Below are 26,911 nucleotides of genomic sequence, written 5' to 3' on the forward strand. Positions count from 1 at the left end.
CCATCCCAACGCTCTAAATCTTTAGTGCGGCGGGCCGGGACAATCGCTTGTGGGCCGAATTGTGGGATTCAAGCATGCATTCCCGATGCGCACGCATCTCCGAGTGCCGGATATCCAGCACAGTGGGGACCACGCTGAAAACCAGTGGGAACAGCAGGTACGAAATTTTAATCTATTTTAACCTTATTTTAAAGTTATTAGCGGGCCTGGGACTGAAGCCTCCGGACCCGCAACATCTCCCACTCCCGTCAGTGCAATTTCACTCCAGTGCCGTTCAGATTCGCTCCCCAGTTTCAGGGAACTAACAGGAGACCCCGCTGGAGTGAAGGGAGGGGTGCAATTGGGGCCCCTCAGGGGGTTGGGTGGCTTCAGGTTGTTCCCCCCTGGGTATGGGCACTGTGGCAGGGCCAGACTGTGCTCCCAGCACTGCCTAATGGGCAAAGTGCCCATGTCCATGGGGCACCTTGGCACTAAGAACCAGGCATGGGGCAGTGCCAAGGGGGCAGGGCCTAGGTGGCCTCCGTGGGCGGGGTGTCTGCTTTCTTTGGTGGTGGGGGGCGTCTGCTGGGTGGGATTAGGGTGTCTGCCTCCCATTGGTGGGGGGTGGGGGGGGGTGGGTAAGAGAGAGAGATAGAGAGATCCGGAGAAGATCGCGGTGCTCCGGGATGGTAGAGGGTCGGGGCTGGCCTGGGAAGTTGGGGGGGCCGTTAGGGGCGGTGGACCCAAGGGGCAGCACTACAGGGTCCCGTGGCTGGCCAGCAAACTGCAGGCTGACAGCTCGGGGCCACTGCACATGCGCAGAGGTCAGGAACTGTCAGCCTCTGGTGTGAATAGACCCCACCCCCCAAACCTTTAATGAGATTCAGGCTTGTGACCTCTGCATTGCACAGACTGTGGGAGATTAGAGTTTGAACTCCCACTGAAAAAACAATCGTCATTTATACCAGTTTCCCGCCAATTCAGCACACAGAACAATTTTGGGAGAATCGCCCCCAATGTCCCTCATTTCTTTACCATTTTCCCTACAGTTCAAAATGGAACAAATCAGAGCCCCGGAAGTACAGGCCTCTCAGCCTGACCACTGTTATTGGGAAGATACTGGAAGGGATATTAAGAGCTATTCCTTATGAAACATTAGAAATTCACAATAAACTTCCACATTTTGCCCTAATGTGGGGCAAATCAGAGCTCGGGAACTGCAAGTCGACCAGCCAGACGTCCGTTACCAAGTGGACATTGCAAGGGATAATATAAAGTTTTCCTTTTGATCACTGGGAAAGGGAAGAGACCATTAGAAATTCACAGAAGAACTGAAAAAGGTCCAACTTGCTGGAGTTTGAGGAAGTGAGTAGAATCATAAATGATGGAAATACGGTGGACATTGTCACCCTAGACTTTTAGAAAGCCGTTGATAGGTTTCCTCACCAAAGAATGTTGTTATATCAGTGGAAATTTGAAACTCTGCTTCAGGAATCGTCTTCAATATTGCAACTAAAACTTAGTGGACCAGATGTAGTTTGGCTTGAAGACATGTCACAAATGATCTGAACAGAAAATGTTGGATAAGATCAGCATCCATGGAGACAGTAATTATCATTTTGATTCCATATGGCGCTCCCTCAGAACTCAGTCACATTGGACTCAAAATGTTAACTATCGTTCTTTCTCCAGGTTCTGCCAAAACTAAGTCTATCACACTTTTTTTTTGTTTTTACAGATTTCCAAATCCATAGTTTTATTAAAAATGTTAGCCTGGGATTCTCTACTCCTCACAGTCTGATATTCAAGAGCTGAGCAAGGTTTAACATATGAACTCGGAGCTTGCAGCATTAACGTGATGTCTACAGTAAGTTTGCAGATGCCGACAATACAATGGTTTACATGGTAGAAGGCAGTGAGATAAAGAAAAGTTTAGATCTGTGATAGCAGTGGGCACACATTGTTCATAAGTTAATAACATATAGGAGCAGAAATTGGCCATTCGGCCCATCTAGTCTGCTTCGTCATTCGATCATGGCTGAAATGCTCCTTATCTCAATTTTCCAGCCTTCTCCCCATTACCAATTAAAAATATGTCTCACTCCTCCTTAAATTTACTCACTGCCCCAGCACTTCAGGGTCGCCAATTCCACAGATTCACAAAACAACATATTAAGACAGATGTGTCTCATACATAGTGGTCGAGCTAATATTGAACAGACGGAATCTTTGCGCGAAAGATATTGAGACACAGAGACAGAAAAAGATCTCAGTGCCAGCGTACACATATCACTGGAGGTCTGTGATCAATGTTGAGAATCTGTAGCTAAAGGTAACACGACATTGGGTTACATTCACAGAACCAATCGATATTAGATAAAGAAGCAGTAGCTATAGGAGAGTGAGAGCAGAGGACACCGGGGCAGACATTCAATAGCCCTTAGGGGAGAGAGTGTGAGAAGAGAACACTGGGATACTGAGACAGACAACAGAACATAGAGGAGAGCGGTAGAGGACGACACTGGCACAGACATTCAACAGCACCGAGAGAAGAGTGAGGGGGGAACACTGGAATACTGGGACAGTCAGCAGCACCTAAAGAAGAGGGAGAGAGTAGGACACTGGGACAGACAGTCAGCAGCACCTCGAGGAGAGTGCGAGAGGAAGACACTGGGTCACTGGGACAGACAGTCAGCAGCATCAAGAGAAGATTAAATATAGACCAAAGAGTGCAGTGAGAAATTTAAGCACCAGCTTGGAGTTTGGAGATGCTGTGTTGACATCAGGATTCAAAAATGGTGCGGGGCCAGGGGAAGCAGCCGATTGGGTAAGTTTTTATTGGTTTTATCACTTATGGTTGTTAAAGTCTTTATTTTGTGGTTTCTTGTTTGTCCGTGCCATTATGCAGGAACAAGGAACCGGGAAGAAGCGATGTAGAGTAATTGATATTATTTAATTTTAGATATCTTTCAAAAGGTAAAGGGCTAGGTCATGGCAGGAGATCTCAAAGCTGTGGTGTGCTCCTCGTGTTCCATGTAGGAAGCACACGTGTGCAGTAAGTGTCTCCAGCTGCTGGAAGCCCATGTTTTAGAGCTGGAGGTCGGCTGGGACACTATGGAGCATCCACAAGTATTGAGGATTGCACTTATGGACAGGTGGTGACACCGCAAGGTAAGTCTCAACAGACAGGAAGGGAATGGGTGACGACCAGGCAGATGAGGAGGACTAGGCAGGCAGTGCAGGAATCTCCTGTAGCCACTCCCCTGCAAATCAGGTATACCGCTTTGGAAATGACCTCTTAGGGGAAAGCAGCAACAGACAAATCTGTTGCACCAGGGTTGGCCCTGCTGCATAGAGGAGGTGAAAAAAGTATGGGAATGCAATCGTTATCGGGGATTCAATTGTAAGAGAAATAGACAGGCCCTTCTGTGGTCACAGACAAAATTCCTGGATGATACGTTGCCTCCCACGTTCTAGAGTCAAACATTTTTCATGGACAAGTTAAAAAAAGACAGTAAGGGGAATAAGAAAAGTGATAGGCAGATAAATCAAGGGCCAAAATCAAACAGTGCCACAATGAACACACAGTGGGAACGGGACAATTGACAAAAAGACTTTGTGCTTTAACGCACAGAAAATTTGAAATAAAGTGGATGAATTAATCGTGCAAATAGATGCAAACAGGTGTGATGTCGTCGGGAATGACTGCAGGGTGACAAGCGATGGGACATCCAGTGGTGTTCACTATCTAGGAAGGAGAGTCAAAAAGGAAAAGATGATAGAGCTGGTTTGCTGGTTAAAGAGGAAATTGGGTAAATAATGAGGTCGGATATTAGCTCTGATGATGTGTAATCCGCATGGGTCGTGCTGAAAAGGCTCAGAGGTTACAAAAGTTTAACGTGGAAAAGTGTGAGGTCATGCACTTTGGTCTCAAAAATAGGAAGGCGACTTAGTATTTAAATGGGGAGAGACTTCGGGGTGTTCCGGTGCTGAGGGATCTGAGTTACAGAAAACTAGCATACAGGTACAGCAGAGAATAAAGAAAGTGAATGAAATAGAATATGAAGGTAAGGAAGTTGTTGCAATTATACAAGGCATTGGTGAGGCCGCACCTGGAGTCTTGTGCACAGTTTTGGTCCCCGTATTTGAGGAAAGATGACGTGACATTGAGGCAGTTCAGAGGAGGTTCATGAGATTAATTCCAGAGATGAGGGGTTTGTTGTATGAAGAGAGATTAAAAATCGATTGACCTATACTCTCTGGAATTTATAAGAATAAGGGGAGATCAAATTGGAGCTGTTCAAGATGATAAAAGGTATTGATAAAGTCGGCATGGAGCGGATGCTTCCGCTGGTGGGGCATTGTAGGATGAGAGGTCATAGTCTTAGGATAAGGGGTAGCAAATTTAACACAAAGTTGAGGAGAAACTCCTTCTCCCAAAGGGTTGTGAATCTGTGGAATTCACTACCCGAAAGTGCGGTGGATGCTGGGACAGTGAGTACATTTAAGGAGTTAGACAGATCTTTAATTGGTAAGGGAGTGAAGGATTATGGGAAGAAGGCACGAAAGTGAGGATAAGGAGCATATCAGTCATGATCGAACGTTAGAGTCTACTGGATGGGCGGAATGGCCTAACACTGCTCCTATATCTTATGAACTTTTGAAAACTTTAATGGGGGTTGTAGATAGACCCACAAACTGTAGTGGTGAGGTTGGGGATGGTATTTAAAAGGAAATTAGTGACGCATGTGCTAAAGGAACATCAGTAATTGTGGGTGATTTTAATCTGCATATAGACTGGCCAAGTGAAATCAGACACAATAACGTCGAGTAGGAGTTCCTGGAGTGTATACGGAATAGTTTTCTGGAACATTCTATTGGTAGTGGGGAAAATGCTATAGTTCATTAATAGCACTTGAAAACAGTGGCAGGATTGGACAGTCAGCATGGATATATGAAGTGGAAGTCTTGCTCGACAAATCAACTTGAATTTTTTCCAGGAAGCAACTAGCAGAGGTGACAAAGGTGAGTAAATGGTTGTGATTTATTTGGACTTTCAGAAGGCTTTTGACACGGTCCCAGGTAAGAGATGAGCCTGTAAAATTCAACACATTGATTTGGGAGCAGTGTATTGAGATGGACAGGAAATAAGCTGGCAGGGAGGAAACAGAGTAGCAATAACTGGGTCTTTTTCCAAATAGCAGACTGACTAGTGGGATACCGCACGGATCGGTGCTGGGACACCACTGAAAGGGTTAATATCACACAAGCTGCTATGAAAAAAAAGTTCTTATAAAAGTTTTCACAGATAAGCACCAAGACGAGTCGCTTAAGGGGACTGTGATTGGTTTTAATATCTGAATGATGTGAGCTTAATCAATAACTGAGCGGACTGAGGTAACTCCTAAATATGATTGGTATATGCTAATTACCTAGAATTGAATTTGAGGCTATAATTGTTTCTGTATTTAGGAATTCTGTATTCTGGCGAGTTACAGACTGTGACCCGTGACTTTCCAGAGTCTTCGCTACATAGATGATTAAAACAGCTGTTTAAGAGAACTCCGTGACTTGGTCTAGTTACTTGAAAGATAAAGTTGTGATCAATTAAAAGGCTGATACCAATTACTACAACATCACTTATTCATGATATATATTAATGATTTAGATGAGGGAACTAAATGTAATATCTCCAAATGTGCAGACTACACAAAACTGGGCAGGTGGGTGAGCTGTGTGAAGGATGCAGAGATGCTTCCATGTCATATGGAGAAGCTGATTAAGTGGGGAAATGCATGGTAGATGCGGTATCATGTGGACAAATGTGAACTTAGCCACTTTGGTAGCAAAAACTGGAAGGAAGATTACTATCTGAATGGCTATAGATTAAGGGAGATGCACAACGAGACCTGGGCGTCATCGCACACCAGTCACTGAAGGTAAACATGCTGGTGCAGAAGGCAGTAAAAAGGCAAGTGGTGTGTTGGGCTTCATACCAAGAGGATTCGAGCACAGGAGCAGTGATGTCTTGTTGCAACTACAGGGACTCGGTGAGATTACACCTGGATATTACATGCAGTTTGGACTCCTTATCTGAGGAAGGTTGTTCTTGTTATAAAGGGGGTGCAGAGAAGGTATACCAGGTTGATTCCTGGGAGTTCCCCACCCCCGCTGACCCGGCCCTGCCCCCGCCAACCTGGCACCGCCCCCGCCGGGGTGCAGAGAAGGTATACCAGGTTGATTCCTGGTATGAGGAAAGATTGAGTCAGTTAGGATTATATTCACTGGAGTTCGGAAGAATAAGGGAGGGATTTCATAGCAACCTAAATTCTAATAGGACTAGACAGGATAGACGTAGGTAGTATGTACCCGATGGCGGGGATTTCCAGAATGAGGATCACAGTCTGAGGATACAGGGTGGACTATTTCGGACTGAAATGCAGAGAAATGCAAAGAGTCATGAGTCTATGAAATTGACTACTACAAAAAACCTTGAAGCTGAAACATTGTATGTTTTCAAGAAAGACTTATCTATACCTCCAGGAGCTAAAGGGATCAAACAATTTGCAGGGAAGATGGGATCAGGCTAATGAGTTGAATGTTCAACCATGATCATAATGAACGGTAAAGCAGGTTCGCAGGGCCGAATGGTCTACCCCTGCTCCTACTTTCTATGTTTCTATGACATGATTTTGCCTGCACACTTTCCTGCTCACATCACACCTGGAGAGTGTGCACATCTCTCTGCTCATCCACACTACCAAGTATCTTACCATTAGCCCAGTACTCTGTAATCCTGTTACTCCTTCCAAAGTGAATCACCTCACACTCAACATAGAGTGGAAAAGTCACAGACGAAAGCTACAAAAATGGTTAACAACTTTGCGAAGCTCAGCTACATGGTTTATTTACTTTGAAGTACAGATACAAACTCTAATTGAAAGAGGTCTAATCAATATCGGAATGAGTATAGAATCACTTCTGATCGATGATTCCAGTCATCAAATTGTGTGAGACGTGATAACACATGTTTGAACTATGTAAATGCAGGAATAGAGTGGATGTTCAGCGTTTCGTTATCTCCAGAGAACTATGAGCCTCTGTAAGATGTTTCGAGTAGCTGTGCTGACTCTAAAGAGGGAGCCAGACGAATCCTGTCTGGCACAGAGACTGCATCATGTGGAAGAGAAGTGCATATGAAGAACAATGGTTCAACGTGATCTGCACGATTGGAAACAATCAGCTGAGGGATTAGAGGGGAATATTAAACACAGCATTTTTCCATATCAACTCTGGGCATTTCTATTTTTGCTGCTACAAGAAGATTGTGTGGTCATTGTTAGTGGCAGGATTTGGACTGGGAGGCACCAGTGGAAGATGTCTTTCGCCATGATGCTTGAACCCTTGTTATCTTTGTTTGATGGACCTTCTGGGATTTTCCTGCTCAGTATTTTAGTTTGTGTTTGTTTAGAATGATTTCCATAGATCCATAGAATCCCATCAGTGCAGACGGAGCCCATTCAAGTCTGCACCAACTCTTCAATTCAGCATCTTACCAAGGCCTCCGTATCCCTCCCTATCCCCGTAACCCCACACATTAACTATGGCCAATCCACCTAACCTGTGCATCTTCGGACTGAGAGAGAAAACCGGAGCACCCAGAGGTGTTCCACATAGACACAGGGAGAGCGTGTAAACTCCACACAGACATTCACCCGAGGCCGGGATTGAACCCAGGTCACTGGCACTCTGAGGCAGCAGTGCTAACCACTTTGCCACCGTGCTGCCCCAGTGTAGACAAGCCTTAACTTCTGGCTCTAGGCTCTACTCTTTATTGCCATCCAGACCATTCATACATAAGGTTTGTATAAGATTCATAGTGTAGCAAGATTCTGTAAAGTGTATAAGACATCAGAAATAATAGAAATCAGCAGCTGATTAAGTGAAAAGATGCCATGGCAACGTATTAACAGAATGCAAGAAAAATTCTATGAATTGCAATTTGAATCTCTGCATAGTTGAGGATCAATGACAAACCCCAATCATGTTCAACCCTGTTACCCGGCTTTGACTTTCTGATTCTCAGGTTTTTGACAACCTCTTAAACAAAGGCTGTAATTAATCATTCTGATTCTCAGAAGTGAAATGGTTTACATTCTCAATTTCATCCCTTACCTTTCAGGTGACTGGGCAATTCAGATAAACCTTGTGTAATGTTCATGTCATCGAATGCATCAGAACCTGTTTAAATAAATTCATGAAATCAAATCAGTAACACCGGCAGTGTTTAAATGGGAAATTAAAATCGCTGTGTGATTTTACCGTACCAAGCTCCTGTATTTCTTTCAGTATTTTATCCAGTTTTGGGACTCCGTGACGCATTCTCACAAAGGATTCCCACATCACCCTTCGAGCCCGAGATCCTTTTTCCATCACCAGATTGAGGAGAAGTTTGGAACTGTCCGCCCGGTTTCCCTTATCCACGAGCTCAGTGACTTTCTATGAAGAATAGTGATGAAGAATAATGAGACGCAGAGTGAAAGATAAACACTGAGAATGAGAAGGAAAGGATCTGCTCAGTGATGGGATTTCCCGGTTGCTTTCAGCTCAGAAATCAGTCACTGGGCCGGGTCCTGATCCATAATAAACATGGACTGAAAATTCACTTCACATCTCATTCCAGCCATTAACGATAAAGAAATTAGAATAAACTAAAGTAGAATCAAAAATATATTTCCAGGAGAGTGAGGAATCACTGAGAATCTGCAGTATTTTAATTTAATTAGTTGTCTGTCCTTCAGAGTCCAACATGACATCTGGTTGGTTATTGATTGAGAATATGATCCATTTTATTCTCTCAATTCCTGCTGCGTCACATTGTGATTTACTCCGAAATCCTGCGGTGATGAGGCATTTTTTCCCCCAGGAAAAGATCATACGTCTTTGGAACTCTCTTTCTGAAAAGGCCATGGACCAATTCTAAGACGGAGTTAAAAGGACTCTTGGTAAGCAAGGGGGGTGATAGTTTATAAGGGATCGGCAAGATGCAGATTTGAGCTCACTATCAAATCGGCCACAATGTTGTTAAACAGCGGGGCGGAACAGCCGACTCCTGCTCTCGGTATGTAAATAAAACAGTGGCGAGTCAGAACTCAGGTGGCAAGGGCAGGGTGATTCTGATTGTTACGTTAGTTAAATAGAAGAATGGAAAACCTGAAATGAAAATTGGCTGATGAATTAACATTTGACTAATCCAAACACCGACTGCTGATTTATGTCAGGAGAATGAAGCAATAATAATGCTGAAAAATCTAATCATTTAATCATTTCCACTCATTAACTCAAGTGTCAGAAACAGAATGTTATTTGTCAAATTATTTCTGTCATAAAAGCTCAGTCGGGAGGATTGATGAGTTAGATAGTTGAGAGATAAACATGTTGAAGAAGTGGCTGTGCAGAGTCAGAGCAATGGAGAATTTCAGACTGGAGTTTACAAAGGAAAGTTTCAAATTCATGAACTCATTGAATATAGAATATTGCTGCTGCCTCACAGCTCCAGGGACCCAGGTTCGATTCCCGGGTGGCACGGTAGCACAGTGGTTGGCACTGCTGCCTCACAGCGCCAGGGACCCAGGTTCGATTCCCGGGTGGCACGGTAGCACAGTGGTTAGCACTGCTGCTTCACTGCTGCAGGGACCTGGGTTCGATTCCCGGGTGGCACGGTAGCACAGTGGTTAGCACTGCTGCTTCCCTGCTGCAGGGACCTGGGTTCGATTCCCGGGTGGCACGGTAGCACAGTGGTTGGCACTGCTGCTTCACTGCTGCAGGGACCTGGGTTCGATTCCCGGCTCGGGTCACTGTCTGTGTGGAGTTTGGACATTCTCCTCTTTTCTGCGTGGGTTTCCTCCGGGTGTTCCGGTTTCCTCCCACAGTCCAAAGATGTGCGGGTTAGGTTGATTGGCCATGTTAAAATTGACCCTCGTGTCAGGGGGATTAGCAAAGTAAACGTATAGGGTTACGGGAATAGTGCCTGGGTGGCATTGTGGTCGGTACAGACTCGATATGTGCTGTATTTTTTCTATGTTCTATGATAGGCCGAATAGCCTCCTCCTGTATTGTAGGGATTCTGTAACTCATTCTATGAATCTAGACCGGTTGGAGACTTGGGTGGAGAAATGGCAGATGGAGTTTATTCCGGACAAATGTGAGGTAATTCATTTTGGAAGATCCAGCAGGTAGGAATTATATAGCAAATGGTAGAATCCTTAGGAGTATTGAGAGGGAGAGAGATCTGGGCGTTCATGTCCACCAATCACTGAAAGTGGCAACGTAGTCAAGAAGGCAAACGGCATGCTTGTCTTCATCAGTCAGGGCATTGAGTTTAGAAATTGACAGGTCATGCTGCAGCTGTACAGAACCTCAGTTAGGCCTCATTTAGAATATTGTGTACAATTCTGATCACCACAGTACCAGAAGGATGTGGATGTTTTGGAGAGGGTAGAGAAGAGGTTTACCAGGATGTTGCCTGGTCTGGAGGGTATTAGCTATGAACCCGGTTTGCTCTCATTGGAACGATGGAGGTTGAGGAGTGACCTGATCGAGGTTTACAAGATTATGAGTGGCATTGACAGAGTGTATGGTCAGATGCTCTTTCCTCGGGTAGAAAAGCCAAGTACTTGGGACATCGGTTTAAGGTGTATAGGGAAAGGTTCAGAGGAGATGTGCGAGGGATTTTTTTTTTTTACACAGAGGGTGGTGAATGTCTGGAACGTGCTGCCCGGGGAGGTGGTGGGAGCAGGTATGATAGCGGCATTTAAGGGGCATCTAGATGAATACATGAATAGGATGGGAATGGAAGGATTTGGACTCGAAGAGCATATTGTTTTAGTGTCGGCAGATATCATGATTGGCGTAGGCCTGGAGGGCCGAAGGGCCTGTTCCTGTGCAGTACTGTTCTTTGTTCTATCCCTCCCTCTTACCCGATGCTCTTGTCCGGTGAAAATCCTCTCATACGTTAACGATAAGCTGACTCCATCCACTCCTCCTTCCATCGCCTGTTCAAGTCTGTCCCGGTAGAATTTTGTCAATTTGAACAGTTGGTAATCATCACACTTTGTCAGGAACTGAGGAATTGTGGAGTTTGGATCTGTAAACACAAATGGAGAAAAATAAACACATTTCTGTCAATGAATTCCCATTAATGTTGTTACACTTCCCTTTACAGAGAGCAACTAAAGCCTCCTGTGAGCCACATTATCAAACATCTTCTGGGAACACAGAAACATTCAGTGAAAGCATATTTGACCTGACAACAATCATCTTTGCCCCAAATCCATACCCACCCTTGGTTAACAAGAGTCCATCAATTTCAAATATAAAATCAACATTTTTTAAATTGCTCACTGGGTGTGAGGGTTCCAGGCAAGGCCGGAATTTGTTGTCTATCCTTAATTGTTTTTGGAAAGCTGGTGAGACACCGTCTTGAACTGCTGCAATTTACATGCTGTCTATATACACAGTACTGCTGGGAAGGGAATATCAAGACTTCTATACAGGAAAAGTGAAGCAGCAGCAATATTGTTCCAAGTAAGAATGGTGTGTGGATTAAAGGGCAACTTCCAGATGATGGTATCCCCATGTATCTGCTGCCCTTGTCCTTCTAGGGTGGCAGAGGTCTCGGGTTTGGAAAGTGTTGTTGAAGGAGCCTTGGTGAGGTGATGAAATGCACCCTGTAAATGATGCATATTGCCATCACTTGCATCGGTGGCAAAGAGAATGAGGTGATGGATGGGTGGTGTCAATCAATTGAGTCACTTTATCCTGGTGATGTAGAGCTTCGAGTGTTCATGGAGCCACAGTAAACAAATTGCAAATTTTCCAGTTGTGCCTTGTACATTGTAGACTTTGGTGAGACAGGAGATGACTTACTCTCCAAAGAATGCTCCACATCTGACTGCTCCTGTATTGATATGGCTAATCCAGTTCAGTTTCAAGTCAAAGTCACGGTGACCAACCCTGAGGTAAGGAAATACCTCTGGCATTGGAATGGGCAGGGGAGCGGCTACCAAACCTGTAATTGCTGGGGCAGGTTGCTTCTTGATGGGTCAGAGCCAGAAAGGCTGTGCCTGTGCGAATACACACAGCGCATGTGCAGAATTGGAAACACAAAATTACAGGACAAAGAGCATCCTGGCAGGAGACAACCCAGAGATACAGGGCTCAAAAATAGGACAGTGCAGAAAATCTGGATGTTTGATTACCCTGGTCAAAAACAATCTCCAGATCTAGATGTGTATACGGCGTGTAGGAAGGGACTAAAGAAGGAAATTAGGAGAGCCAGAAGGGGTCACGAGAAGGCCTTGGCAGGTAGGATTAAGGAAAACCCTAAGGCGTTCTATAAATATGTGAAGAGTAAAAGGATGAGACGTGAAGGAATAGGGCCGATAAAAGGTGAAGGCGGGAAAGTCTGTACGGAACCAGTAGAAATGGCAGAGGTGCTGAATGAGTATTTTGCCTCGGTTTTCACGGTGGATGTACTGCGGGCTTGCGGTGGACTGAAATGATTGAGTATGTGGACTTTAACAAAGAGGTTGTGCTGGAATCTTTGAATGGCATCAAGATAGATAAGTTGCCGGATCCGGATGGGATGTACCCCAGGTTACTGTGGGAGGCGAGGGAAGAGATTGCAGAGCCTCTGGCAATGATCTTTGCGTTGTCGAGGAAGACGGGAGAGATGCCGGAGGATTTGAGTATTGCGGATGTGGTTCCTATTTTCAAGAAGGGGACGAGGGATAGCCCAGGAAATTACCGACCGGTGAGTCTAACCTCAGTGGTTGGTAAGCTGATGGAGAAGATCCTGAGGGACAAGACTTATGAGCATTTAGAGAGGTTTAGTATGCTCAAGAATACTCAGCATGGCTTTGTCAAAGGCAGATCATTCCTTCCGAGCCTGGTGGAGTTCTTCAAAAATGTGACTAAACACATTGACGAAGGGAAAGTGGTAGATGTGGTTTATATGGATTTTAGCAAGGCGTTCGCTAAGGTCCCCCATGCAAGCCTTCTAGAAAAAGTGAGAGGGTATGGGACCCAAGGGGCTGCTGCCCTGTGGATCCAAAACTGGCTTGCCCAAAGGAAGAAGTCTCACAACACCAGGTTAAAGTCCAACAGGTATGTTTGGTAGCAAATACCATAAGCTTTCGGAGCGCTGCTCCTTTGTCAGACGGAGTGGAAATGTGCTCTGAAACAGTGCACAGAGTGCACTCACACCCCCTACACACCCCCACACACCCCCCTCAGTCTCTCACTCCCCCACACCCCTCCACCCAGTGCCTCACTCCCACCTTCCCCACCCCACCAATCAATGCCTCACTCCCACTCACTGGTCAGTCTATTCGCAGCGAATGTTGGGGAGATCCAGTCCCACTGCAGTTTGCCCCACCCAGAGATGCCTTTGCTTCTTTCTCACACGAGCCTTCAGCACGCTGTTCACTGCACCACCAATCGTGGTTTGTTTCTCCCAATCACAGTCAATAGTGGACAAATCAGCAGCAATGGGAGAGAGAAATTACCTCTGATTGGAAGATCAGCTCCAAGCAGAATCCTGAATTGAAACTCAGCTTCTTAACAACAATTTGGAAACTTTCTCTGGGACCACGTAGAGGAGCTTTGCGGGTCACACGCAGCCCCCTCGGGCCGAACCTTGGATAAACCTGCTCTAGATGGTCACTCTCTCCCACTTTCCACTCAGTCCCTGTTTGAGCTGCAGACAGGATAGAAATTATATTTGTATTTTTGTGATCCTACCTGTGTCCATTCTCATTTTTGATGAAGCTGTTGGATATTCTCCCCTGTTTGAACCTTCAGCCATGATATTGACAGGCCTTGCCTGATTCTGAGACTCTGTAATGAGGATAACATCAATGTCAGGATCAGGTGTAAATATTAAAATCAGAAGCAGGGCGTTGAGATCGTTACTAATACGCAAGATATATTTCAGAATATTACAGTCTCATATATGCTACCGTGATATTAGTGACAGTTGTTTCACAAAGTACCAGTTGCCATCATCACGTCCGTTGAAAAATCCTTTTCCCTTTCAATCCTCTGCCCCATTTCCAGTTTCCACTTTTCTCTCCAAAGTTATTGAACATGTTGTTACCTCCCAAATCCAGCACCATTTTTGCAGGAACTCCATACAGTTAAGTTTGCACCCTGCCGCTGCTGTTAAAATCACAAATACTATCCTATCCGACTCTGACAAAAGTCAGTGAAGTATCTTCATTCACCCGTCTGCAACCTTTAGCATCCCTGACCATGTTATCCTTCTCAACTTCTGCCTCTTGTCGTCCAGCTGAGTGGAAATGCATCAAAGGCCCCTGGTTCAATTCTTATCTATTACTTTCCATCCAGAGACTTATTGACATTGCTTTCTCTTGCCACTCCCACATCATTATCTCTATCATTGGCCCTCTTCTATTCCTCATCAACATGCTGCCCCTCGGTAACCTGGCAGCAGGTTCAACATGCAAACTGCTGATATCCAGCTCCACATTCTCACTGCTCTGAAACTCTGCTTCCTGAATCCTGACTAACTCACACCACGTCCCAGTTCATTCACCTGTGTTCACCAACTCTCACTGTCTCACAGCCTGACAACAGCTCAATTTTAAAATGCTCAAACTAGCTGTTCAATCTCTCCATGGCCCCTCACTTCCTATTCATGCAGCCTACAGCAGCCCCAGAAGCCAACAACATCTCTACCTTGCCCAATCTGACAAGTTGTGTATCTTGAGGATAATTTGTCCACAATCCAGGCCAAGTCCTGAACTCCGGAATTCCCTCCCGAAGCCTCTCGGCTGCTTTACTTTTCCCCCTTCTCAGATTCACCTTAAAAAGATTAACAATCTGACTAAAATTAGTCACCTGCCCAGCGACCCCTTCGAATGTTTTATGTATTTGTTTTCCCACTGAATTGTTCTCTTGTCGAGTGTCTTGGGATGTTTTGCTACGTTAAAGGTGCTATACAAATGCACGTGGCTCCATATTCTCCACTCGTGTGGATGTGTCAGTGTCTGTGTCCCTGTACCTGTATCCCTAATCAAACTCAGCTATTGTCCTCTCCTTTCTCCAATATGGAAATGGAAAAGTGATTCAGACATTTAATTTCTTCAAATTAGAATTGGAAGTTAATCAACAGCAATAATTTACAACCAAGGTTTAAAACCAGCAATGTAAAATGCAGTTACCCGTTTCACTCAATCTCAGAACAACTCAGATTTCCAGTGTGTCTGATTTTGTGAAAAAATATCCCAAAGTACAAATTCATTCTCCCTTATGGGTCTCTTCAATTTAACACTAAATTTACAATATCATTCTAGCGAGGCTCTGTAATACACATCTGGTCATCTGAACAGATCCGGGTTTATTCCTCATCAACCCCAATGACCCGGCCTCGCCCACACCGAGCCAGCATCAGTTATTGGGTGAAGCCACAGTGACTTTCAAGAGGGCCCCAGAAATTTCTCAGTGCATGGAAATGGCTGCAATGCAAAAGATATCCAGAAGACCAATGGTGGTGAGCAGGAGGGGGCACTGCATCAAGTAACAAAAGAGGCAGCAAGAAGAAAGGTGAAAGCAATAGAATGTGTCAGGTGTTGAGGGACACACTATGTGGATCATTGCAAATGCTTTGATGCTGTTTGTCACCACTGCAACAAAAAAGGGGCGTTTAACGAAGAGCTGCAAAGATGCTAAGAGCAAGTCGAAGGCGGAGCAAGGGAATTCAAATTTGAAAAAGCATCAGTCAGCTACACATCACCTGGAGAGCTCAGAGCAGATACAGGAGCAAAGGATTCCATATAATTCCATAAGACTTCGGGTAGTAATGGATAAGGACAAGAGTGGCCCTCGGTTCTATTGGACGTGGGACAAATACATCCAAATTAGACAGGAACAGGGGAATGCGGACTGGGAGCGGCTCTTTGAGGCCAAATCCATGTCTGGCATGTAGGAAGCTTTTAAAGGCCAACTGATTGAAATGCAGGACGTGCCTGACCCGGAAAAATGAAGGATGGAAATGCCAGAATTCGGGAACCATGGATGACAAGGAAAATTGTAAGCTCAGTCAAAAAGAAAAGATACAATAGGTCCAGGCAACTAAAAAACTGACAAAGTCCCTGAGGAATGTAGAGAAAATAGGAAGGAACTTAAACGCCAAATTAGGAGGGCTAAAAGGGGCCATAAAACGTTTTTAGCAAACAGGGAGAAGGAGAATCCCAAGACTTTTATGCATGTATTTGGAGCAAGAGGGTAGCCCAAGAAAGAATAGGCCCACTCATGGGCAATAGAGGGAAGTTATGCGTGGAGTCACAGGAAGGCGGTGAGATCCTTAATGAGTACTTTGTATCCGTATTCATCAAGGAGATGGGCGTGAAGTATGTTGAGGCCAAGGATAGGTGTGTGAACACTCTAGGGAATGTCAATATATCAAAGAAGGCAGTGGTAGGTATCCTAAATTACATTAAGGTAGACAAGTCCCTGGGGCCAGATGGGATCGACCCCAGTTTAGTGTGGGAGGACAGAAATAGGGGAGTAAAAATATATCTTCACATCCACTTTAACCACAGGCGAGGTTCCAGAGGACTGGAGAATAGCCGTTGTTGATCCCTTGTTTCAGAAAGAAAGCAGGCATAATCCAGGAAATCAAGGGTTGGTGAGCCTAACGTCTGTGGTGGAGAAGCGTTTGGTGAGGATCTGTGCACATTTGGAAGAAATTGACTAGCTTGTGTCAGGCAGCATGGTTTTGTAGGGGGAAGTCATGTCTCACCAACTTGATTGAGGTTTTTGAAGAAGTGACAAAGATAATTGATGAGGGAATGGTTGTGGATGTCGTTTATATGGACTGTAGTAAGGTATTTGACAAGATCCCACATGGCAGACTAGTACAACAACTGAAATCACAAGGAATCGGGTGGGCTGGCTGGATGGAAACAGAACTGGCTTGGTGACAGAAGACAGACGGCAGGATGTTACGCTGCGCTCCTCCCAAAACTGTAAAATCCAACCCAAGGTCAACGGACCTTTCCATGGTCCACCCCTCGGCTTTCCGATTCCCATGGTGGGCGGAACGGGAAACTTCACCCCAGAGAGCAGGAGGGAATGAGTATTTTTTTTCAGAATGGTGACCTGTAGCTCGTAGTGTTCTGCAGGGATCAGTGCTGGGACCTATTTTGTTTGGAGGAAACGTGGGTGGTCTGATTAGTAAGTTTGTGGGTGACACGAAGATTGGTGGAGAGGGTAATAGTGCTGAGTTTACAACAGGATATAGAAAGATTGGAGATTTGGGCACAAATGGCAAATGAAATTTAATCTGGACGAATGCGAGGTAGTGCATTTTGGAGGATCAAGTTTGTGTGTGAATTGTACTGTAAATGGCAGAACCCTTTGGAACATTAAGACACAGAGGGATCTGGGCGTGCAGGCCCACAGTTCCCTAAAAGTGGCAACACAGGTGGCCATAGTTATTGAGAAGACATATGGCCGGGGCATTGAGTACAAGTGTTGGCAAATCATGTTGCAGCGATATAAAACCTTGGTTCGGCCGCATTTGGAGTATTGCACACAGTTCTGGTCGCCACACTACCAGAAGAATGTGGAAGCTTTGCAGAGCACAAATAAGGTTCAGCAGGCTGTTGCCTGGTCTCAAGGGTGTTGGCTGTGGTGAGAGGTTGAATAAACGAGGATTGTTTTCATTGGACAGCCAGAGGCTGAGTGGAGACCTGATAGAGGTTTAGAAACTTATGAGATGCATCGACATGGTGCAAATTCAGCAGCGTTTTCCCAGGGTGCAAGTGTCAATAAAAGGGTTCAATGTGAGAGAGGGTAAGTTTAAGGGAGATGTGCAGGGGAAGTTTTTCACGCAGATTGGTTGGCACCTGGAACATGCTACCAGAGGCGGTGGTTGATGCAGGTACATTAGCAACATTTAAGAGGCATCTGGATGGGTTCATGAATAGGGAGGGAATAGAGGGATACAGACCGAGTAGGGGCAGAAGTGTTTTTCAGTTCATTTAGCGCATCATAATTGGCACAGGCTTGGAGCGCCGAAGGGCGTGTTCTTGTGTTGTACTTTTCTTTGCTCGAGGAGCACTCTTACAACATGTTTAATGCGATTGAGGGACATGTGAAACCTATCTATGCAATAGCAGAGGTCGGTGGAAAGCAAACCAAGATGGTGATGGACACGGGAGCCTCTGCATCGGTGATCAGTGTAAAGACCAACAAGACAACTTGGGACTCGAACAAGCGCCAGCCCTTACTCAGACAGGGGTCAAACTGCAGATGTACACCGGAGAGCCCATCTCATTGCTTCCCGTGTGAGAAATGGACATTGCACACAACAGAAAAGAAGAACACATGTCCGTGTGGTAAAAGGGAAGGAGCCTTATCTATAGGGCATGGCTGGCTCAGTGAAGTTCTGTAGAACAGGGATGAAATAAAGCACACAAAGGTGACAGAGGATGGCATTCAGAAATATTCTGATGAACTGGGCACATTGCGTGGCTCTATAGTGAAGATATTTGTTGATCCACAGGCTATCCTCCTCGCTTTTTCAAGTACAGGACAGGGCCCTTCGCCATGAAAGGTAAAGTGGGGGAGGAGTTTGATTCCAAGCCTTTGCAGCCACTCGATGAGTCCATTCAGTTGGGGAGCATCAAATATTCCTGTTATTAAATATGATGATACTATGCGTACACGTGATTACCTGGAGGCCTGGAGTTTCTGATTTCAAATGTTCTGGGAACAATGGATAATCTGTTACAAGATTTTCCTCCTGTCGCAGTTCATTTTTATGACATCTAATTACAGGGAAAACTGAGGAGGAACACCTCAGCACCCTGAATCAAGTGTTAGAGTCTTCAGAGGCAGGATTGCGGCCTAACTAATGTTTTATAGAGCTGCAACATGATTTCCCACTGTCTACAGGACCGGAATAAATGCAACTTTCTCTCACCTTCCTCTCCAGAAAATATATGGAAGTTCTTTCAATCTCAAGGTCTCTCTCTGGTTGGCACTCTCACAATCCTGTGCTGGTTCACCTCTTAGTCCCGCAGTCCACACTCCTTGCTTACTTCCAGCTGTGGACTTTCTCAATCAATCCAGCATTCACCGGAGATCTGATTAAAGCAGGAATGAAAAAAAAAGTGACGAATAGTGCCAGGTGAACGAGAACGACAATTTTCTCACTCCCAGGTCAGCCCATAAACCAGAACTGAAAGAAAGATTCAATAAGACGGTTGGAAATGTTTCAATTAGAATGGCAATTTCCTCAATCCTGGGACAGTCCATCCAGTGAAGTGAACAGGGAATTTCAATAGGAGTGTTGGAAATGTTTAAATTACTGTATTTTCATTGGACACATTAATGAAGGTTACAAAATGTCTCATCAGACTATCCTAATTTTCAATCTGGGGTTTCATAAAATCCCGAGGTTGAAGAAGGGGTTTATTTGACCCATCGAGTCTGCCCCGATGACAATCCCACCCCAACCGTATTCCAGTAACCCCACATATTTACTCTGCTCATCCCCTGACATTCAGGTCAATTTAGCATGGCCAATCAACCTGGCAAGGAAGGTGGAGTCCCAAAAGAAGACCCAGAAGAAGAACCAGGATTCTGTGCAAACAGAAAGAGCATTTAAGACCGATGATCCAGTCCATGTGAGGAACTTCAAGGACGGCAACCATTGGACCCCCAAGATTATAACAGAAAAGACAGGGCTCATGTTGTACAAAGTCCAAGTGCAGGTCAAGATTATCAGGAAGCACCTGAACCATCACCAGAATAGAGAACCTGTGTCAGTACAGGCGACAGTACCAGTCACAGGCATGGCCACTGCCAGCGACGAGCCATAAATGGAGATCGAACACACGCTGGCCCCTCCAAGTGATTTGATTTGTTATTGTCATATGTATTCAGATACAGTGAATAGTATTGTTTCTTGCTCGCTATACAGACAAAGCATATTGTTCATAGAGAATGAAAGGAAAGAGTGCAGAATGTACTGTTACAGACATAGCGAGGGTGTAGAGAAAGATCAACTTAATGCGAGGTCGGTCCATTCAAATGTCTGATGGCAGCAGGGAAGAAGCTGTTTTTGAATCGGTTGGTACATGTCCTCAGACTTTTATATACTTTTCCCAACGGAAGAAGGGGGAAGAGGGAATGTCTGGGGTGCGTCGTGTCCTTTATTATGCTGACTGCTTTGCCGACGCAGCGTGAAGTGTAGACAGTGTCAGTGGCTGGTTTGCGTGATGGGATTGGGCTACATTCCCGACTCTTTGCAGTTTATTGCAGTCTTGGACAACGTAGGAGCCATACCAAGCTGTGATACAACCAGAAAGAATGCTTTCTATGGTGCATCGGTAAAGGTTGGTGAGAGTTGTAGCGGATATGCCAGATTTCCTTAGTCTCCTGCTACGGACTCCGACATGGAAGTGCAGAAGTCCAGTGGCCCTGGTGAAGCGGGGCCTCAAAAGGAACCAGATCGGTGACTTTGCCACACTTTCTCCAGAAGCAAAGGTCCCCCATCCACTTCACACCCACTGATCTGGTCCGACCTCCAGCTGACCCAAGGCCAGTCACTAAGCAGCAGAAAGGATGCTTGCTGGTGGGGGTGCAGGGAATAAATTGAATTGCGGGGGGAGAGAGGGATGTTATGATGGCCATGGGGAATCATCAATAGATCTCTGCTGGACCTCTTTTCCTCTGAGTATCAGCTCCCCTCGGGAAGGAGCAGCTGGTGGGGGAGGGGGGAGGTGAGGGAAGGGGGCGTTAAAATCAGTTGGCTCCACACAGGCCAGCAGTTGTTGACTCAGGGCTTATTTACACTCTACAGCAGTCGAATGGCACTCAACTGCCGCTGTAAATAAATGGGTGTATGGTGATGGAAAACTGGCCTTGGTAAGATTACTACACCTTGATATTATTTATTTTCATGGATATTAAAATAGTTTAAAACTCAATCAGCAGGCTCTGATATCTGCACTGGCTTTTTGTGAGAACAAGGTTCAATTTTTCTCACTCTGACATCTTCTTCCTACAATCATTTATCTCATTCCCTTCAAGGATGTCGGGGTCTGTTCTGAACCAGAAAAGATTCAAACCATCCCCTCCCAGTTTAACGCACTGTTTGATCTAACAATTCAATCCTGATGGTACCACAAGTAACCCGCTGTATTACTGAACGGGTATTTGTTTCCTACCCATCAATCTTTCAGAACATGAACAGTGCTTTCTTTCCTTTAACAGGATTTATTATCATTTTAATGAATGGAATTGACAGGATCTTACAGAGTAAGATAAAAAAATGGGGGCAGAATATTAAATTATACCCAATGCTAATTCATCCTCAGAAATATAACCAGTTCAACTAGTCTATCAGCAGCTCAGTCGCTGCACCTCAGGTATTAACCTAACAATTACAGCTCAGCTCCACCTGGAGCCATTGTGGGCGCTTGGAATGGAATTCAAAGCTGAACACACTGAGCTCCAACTAACCTCATTATAGCGACCTGTAAAAACTTATTCAAACTGAATCCAACATATACTGATTTCTGTATCAAGAATCAGTCTCAGCATGACCATCTGTCATTCATTTCCTACTCCATTCAAATCTGTCGCTTTTAAATCCAAAGAGTATTATCTCACATTGTGCCCCAAGAAGGTCCTCCCACAATCTCTTCACTGTCTGTGGAGACCCTGTGCTCCCTGTCCCTGGTTAATCGCATCACCTCTTATTCAAAATGAGAGGGATGGTGGGGAATAGAAACAAGTTGAGCTGTGAGGGTCCCAGTGTTGAATAAACTGTTTCTCAGTTACTGCCTGAGCTCACAGTGAGATAATAGCTACAGCCGCAAAGGATGGATTCACTGCGGGAGCTCACAGTTAGATAATAGCTACAGCCTCAAAGGATGGATTCACTGCGGGGAGCTCACAGTTAGATAATAGCTACAGCCGCAAAGGATGGATTCACTGCGGGAGCTCACAGTTAGATAATAGCTACAGCCACAAAGGATGGATTCACTGCGGGAGCTCACAGTGAGATAATAGCTACAGCCGCAAAGGATGGATTCACTGCGGGAGCTCACAGTTAGATAATAGCTACAGCCACAAAGGATGGATTCACTGCGGGAGCTCACAGTTAGATAATAGCTACAGCCACAAAGGATGGATTCACTGCGGGAGCTCACAGTGAGATAATAGCTACAGCCGCAAAGGATGGATTCACTGCAGGGAGCTCACAGTTAGATAATAGCTACAGCCGCAAAGGATGGATTCACTGCAGGGAGCTCACAGTTAGATAATAGCTACAGCCGCAAAGGATGGATTCACTGCAGGGAGCTCACAGTTAGATAATAGCTACAGCCACAAAGGATGGATTCACTGCGGGAGCTCACAGTTAGATAATAGTTACAGCCGCAAAGGATGGATTCACTGCGGGAGCTCACAGTTAGATAATAGCTACAGCCACAAAGGATGGATTCACTGCAGGGAGCTCACAGTTAGATAATAGCTACAGCCGCAAAGGATGGATTCACTGCGGGAGCTCACAGTTAGATAATAGCTACAGCCACAAAGGATGGATTCACTGCGGGGAGCTCACAGTTAGATAATAGCTACAGCCGCAAAGGATGGATTCACTGCGGGGAGCTCACAGTGAGATAATAGCTACAGCCGCAAAGGATGGATTCACTGCGGGGAGCTCACAGTTAGATAATAGCTACAGCCGCAAAGGATGGATTCACTGCAGGGAGCTCACAGTTAGATAATAGTTACAGCCGCAAAGGATGGATTCACTGCGGGAGCTCACAGTTAGATAATAGCTACAGCCACAAAGGATGGATTCACTGCAGGGAGCTCACAGTTAGATAATAGCTACAGCCGCAAAGGATGGATTCACTGCGGGAGCTCACAGTTAGATAATAGCTACAGCCACAAAGGATGGATTCACTGCAGGGAGCTCACAGTTAGATAATAGTTACAGCCGCAAAGGATGGATTCACTGCGGGAGCTCACAGTTAGATAATAGTTACAGCCGCAAAGGATGGATTCACTGCGGGGAGCTCACAGTTAGATAATAGCTACAGCCGCAAAGGATGGATTCACTGCGGGAGCTCACAGCGAGATAATAGCAACAGCCGCAAAGGATGGATTCACTGCAGGGAGCTCACAGTTAGATAATAGCTACAGCCACAAAGGATGGATTCACTGCGGGAGCTCACAGTTAGATAATAGCTACAGCCGCAAAGGATGGATTCACTGCGGGGAGCTCACAGTTAGATAATAGTTACAGCCGCAAAGGATGGATTCACTGCGGGGAGCTCACAGTTAGATAATAGCTACAGCCGCAAAGGATGGATTCACTGCGGGAGCTCACAGTTAGATAATAGCTACAGCCACAAAGGATGGATTCACTGCAGGGAGCTCACAGTTAGATAATAGCTACAGCCGCAAAGGATGGATTCACTGCGGGAGCTCACAGTTAGATAATAGCTACAGCCACAAAGGATGGATTCACTGCAGGGAGCTCACAGTTAGATAATAGTTACAGCCGCAAAGGATGGATTCACTGCGGGGAGCTCACAGTTAGATAATAGCTACAGCCGCAAAGGATGGATTCACTGCAGGGAGCTCACAGTTAGATAATAGCTACAGCCACAAAGGATGGATTCACTGCGGGAGCTCACAGTTAGATAATAGCTACAGCCGCAAAGGATGGATTCACTGTGGGGAGCTCACGGTTAGATAATAGCTACAGCCGCAAAGGATGGATTCACTGCGGGGAGCTCACAGTTAGACAATAGCTACAGCCACAAAGGATGGATTCACTGCGGGAGCTCACAGTTAGATAATAGCTACAGCCACAAAGGATGGATTCACTGCGGGAGCTCACAGTTAGATAATAGCTACAGCCACAAAGGATGGATTCACTGTGGGGAGCTCACAGTTAGACAATAGCTACAGCCACAAAGGATGGATTCACTGCGGGAGCTCACAGTTAGATAATAGCTACAGCCGCAAAGGATGGATTCACTGCGGGAGCTCACAGTGAGATAATAGCTACAGCCGCAAAGGATGGATTCACTGCGGGGAGCTCACAGTTAGATAATAGCTACAGCCGCAAAGGCTGGATTCACTGCGGGGAGCTCACAATTAGATAATAGCTACAGCCGCAAAGGATGGATTCACTGCGGGGAGCTCACAGTTAAATAATAGCTACAGCCACAAAGGATGGATTCACTGCGGGGAGCTCACAGTGAGATAATAGCTACAGCCACAAAGGATGGATTCACTGTGGGGAGCTCACAGTTAGATAATAGCTACAGCCGCAAAGGATGGATTCACTGCGGGGGAGCTCACAGTCAAATAATAGCTACAGCCACAAAGGATGGATTCACTGCGGGGAGCTCACAGTGAGATAATAGCTACAGCCGCAAAGGATGGATTCACTGCGGGAGCTCACAGTTAGATAATAGCTACAGCCACAAAGGATGGATTCACTGCGGGAGCTCACAGTTAGATAATAGCTACAGCCACAAAGGATGGATTCACTGCGGGAGCTCACAGTTAGATAATAGCTACAGCCGCAAAGGATGGATTCACTGCGGGAGCTCACAGTTAGATAATAGCTACAGCTGCAAAGGATGGATTCACTGCGGGGAGCTCACAGTTAGATAATAGCTACAGCTGCAAAGGATGGATTCACTGCGGGAGCTCACAGTTAGATAATAGCTACAGCCGCAAAGGATGGATTCACTGCAGGGAGTGGAGGAGAATAATCTCCCTGGGAGGCGACACATTTAAATGGAAGGAAGAAAGAGATACTTCACAATCAGTTCAGAAACTACATTCCCACTTGACCTCAACCACACCGGCTTTACTGTCACTGTGCAGGTCCTGCCTTTGTCAATTCAATGCAGCCTGGTTATCTCAGTAGAAATCATACCAATCATCTGAGCTGACCCTGTTTATAATACCCGTGTCTGAGTTTCACCCTCTGGTAAAAGTTATGAGATTATTTCGAGGTTTCTATATATAGGAGAGAGTAACCAATTGAACCAGTTTGACAAGTCTGCACCCAATTCAGCTAGAAACAATGTTTGAGGCTGATTAGAGAGGTTATCATTTCCAATTCAGTCAGTGCAGTGAATTTCTATCTGTAACATTACAAAAAGTCACAGTGTACATCTGATATTTTGACTTTTAACCAAACACTTGAGAGTGCGGTCATTACCCGAGTATTGGTTGGAGCAGGGAAATGCAGACTGTGCAGCTAAACTCTGCATGTTGAGGGCATGATGTGGAGATGCCGGCGTTGGACTGGGGTAAACACTGTAAGACGTCTCACAACACCAGGTTAATTTGGTAGCACAAGCCACTAGCTTTCGGAGTGCTGCTCTTTCGCCAGGTAAGTTGGAGTTCTGTTTGCAAACAGGGCATATCAAGACACAAACTCAATTTACAAAATAATGATTGGAATGCGAGTTTTTACAGTTAATCAAGTCTTAAAGGTACAGACAATGTGAGTGGAGACAGGGTTAAGCACATATGAAAGAGGTGTGTATTGTCTCCTGCCAGGACAGTTAGTGAGATTTTGCAAGCCCAGGCGAGTCGTGGGGGTTACAGATAGTGTGACATGAACCCAAGATCCCGGTTGAGGCCATCCTCATGTGTGCGGAACTTGGCTATCAGTTTCTGCTCAGCGACTCTGCGTTGTCGTGTGTCGTGAAGGCTGCCTTGGAGAACGCTTACCCGAAGATCAGAGGTGAATGCCCGTGACCGCTGAAGTGTTCCCCAACAGAAAGAGAACACTCTTGCCTGATAATTGTCGAGCAGTGTTCATTCATCCGTTGTCGTAGCGTTGAGGGCACCAGAGCTCTAAAATGAATTCCCTGTAATTACAAAAACCCATATCGAGGAAGGTCCAGGGCCCAGCCCGGTCTGAACTGGGATGTGGGAATGCTCTGATTCACCTCATTCCATCCCTCTTAAAAATGAAAATAATGGTGTGGAACAGGAGTGGTCTGATTCTGGGAGCCTCACTGTTAAACAGATCACCTTCATCACTGCTCCAGCTCAGTCACTGTATAAAACCTCATGGAAGGGGAATGGCTACAACAGCCCATGTAAAATAATCTGACTGAGAAAATGGTTTAAAATAAAGAAATACATAAAGTACAGGAGCAGACAAATCTTACCTTGACCTGCAGATTCTCTGCTTCCGTGTGGAGTCTGCTAGTTTTCTCTTTGTAAACTCTTTGCTACCAAACGTAATGTTGTTCCTGGTTTTCTTTCAGCAAATCACAGTTCAGTAATTGGATCTGATCTCTGTAATTTGAGATTTGTATTACATCTCGATGGGTTGAATGGTTCCTGCTGTGCTGAAACGACTCTGACTCTGTCTCTGTCCTCCGACTGGAAGTTGCTATTCAGAAAACACATCATTGAGCCAATTTAAAAACTCTTTGAACTGTGAACAAAGTTAGTTACAAACAATTTGTAATTAATTGCTGTCACACAGTGAGTTCAATCGGAGTCATGCCTCCAGAACGAATCACTGGGTTTCAACCTGAAACTGTTTAAAAACTCCATCGATTTTCTTATGTTTAGACTTTCAAACAAAGGGCCAGTGTCAGATGTTTCAATGCAGGATCTGATAACTTTAAAGGTGAACACATTAACTGTTTAACTGCTGAATGGAAGTGGGGCTGCACAGTGAGAAATGTATTTCCCCATGCTCAGTCATATAATGAAACTGGATCTTATTCACTCCAGGCTGCCTGTCGACCCTGCCTCCTGTGTTCACTGACCGACATTGGGATTCAGTCCAGAAATGCCTTGATTTTAAAGTTCTCATTCCCATCTTCAATTT

General features: G+C 45.3%; 1 protein-coding gene across 1 annotated transcript in view; it reads right to left on the minus strand.

Moving 5' to 3' along the window:
• The window catches only part of LOC144483449 (NACHT, LRR and PYD domains-containing protein 3-like), a 69,329-nt gene extending 42,685 nt beyond the window's left edge, over positions 1 to 26,644 (minus strand). Inside the window, exons 1-6 of the mRNA XM_078202139.1 lie at positions 26,238 to 26,644; positions 18,992 to 19,154; positions 13,783 to 13,878; positions 10,959 to 11,125; positions 8,307 to 8,478; positions 8,155 to 8,220 (exon numbers count right to left, since the gene is read on the minus strand). Coding sequence (XP_078058265.1) covers positions 8,155 to 8,220; positions 8,307 to 8,478; positions 10,959 to 11,125; positions 13,783 to 13,846 — 469 coding nt within the window. The 5' untranslated portion in view covers positions 13,847 to 13,878; positions 18,992 to 19,154; positions 26,238 to 26,644. The remainder of the gene's footprint in view (positions 1 to 8,154; positions 8,221 to 8,306; positions 8,479 to 10,958; positions 11,126 to 13,782; positions 13,879 to 18,991; positions 19,155 to 26,237) is intronic.
• Between the last annotated feature and the right edge of the window lie 267 nt (positions 26,645 to 26,911).

This window comes from Mustelus asterias, unplaced genomic scaffold (genome assembly GCF_964213995.1).
Source record: "Mustelus asterias unplaced genomic scaffold, sMusAst1.hap1.1 HAP1_SCAFFOLD_69, whole genome shotgun sequence".
NCBI classification, from domain to species: Eukaryota; Metazoa; Chordata; class Chondrichthyes; order Carcharhiniformes; family Triakidae; genus Mustelus; species Mustelus asterias.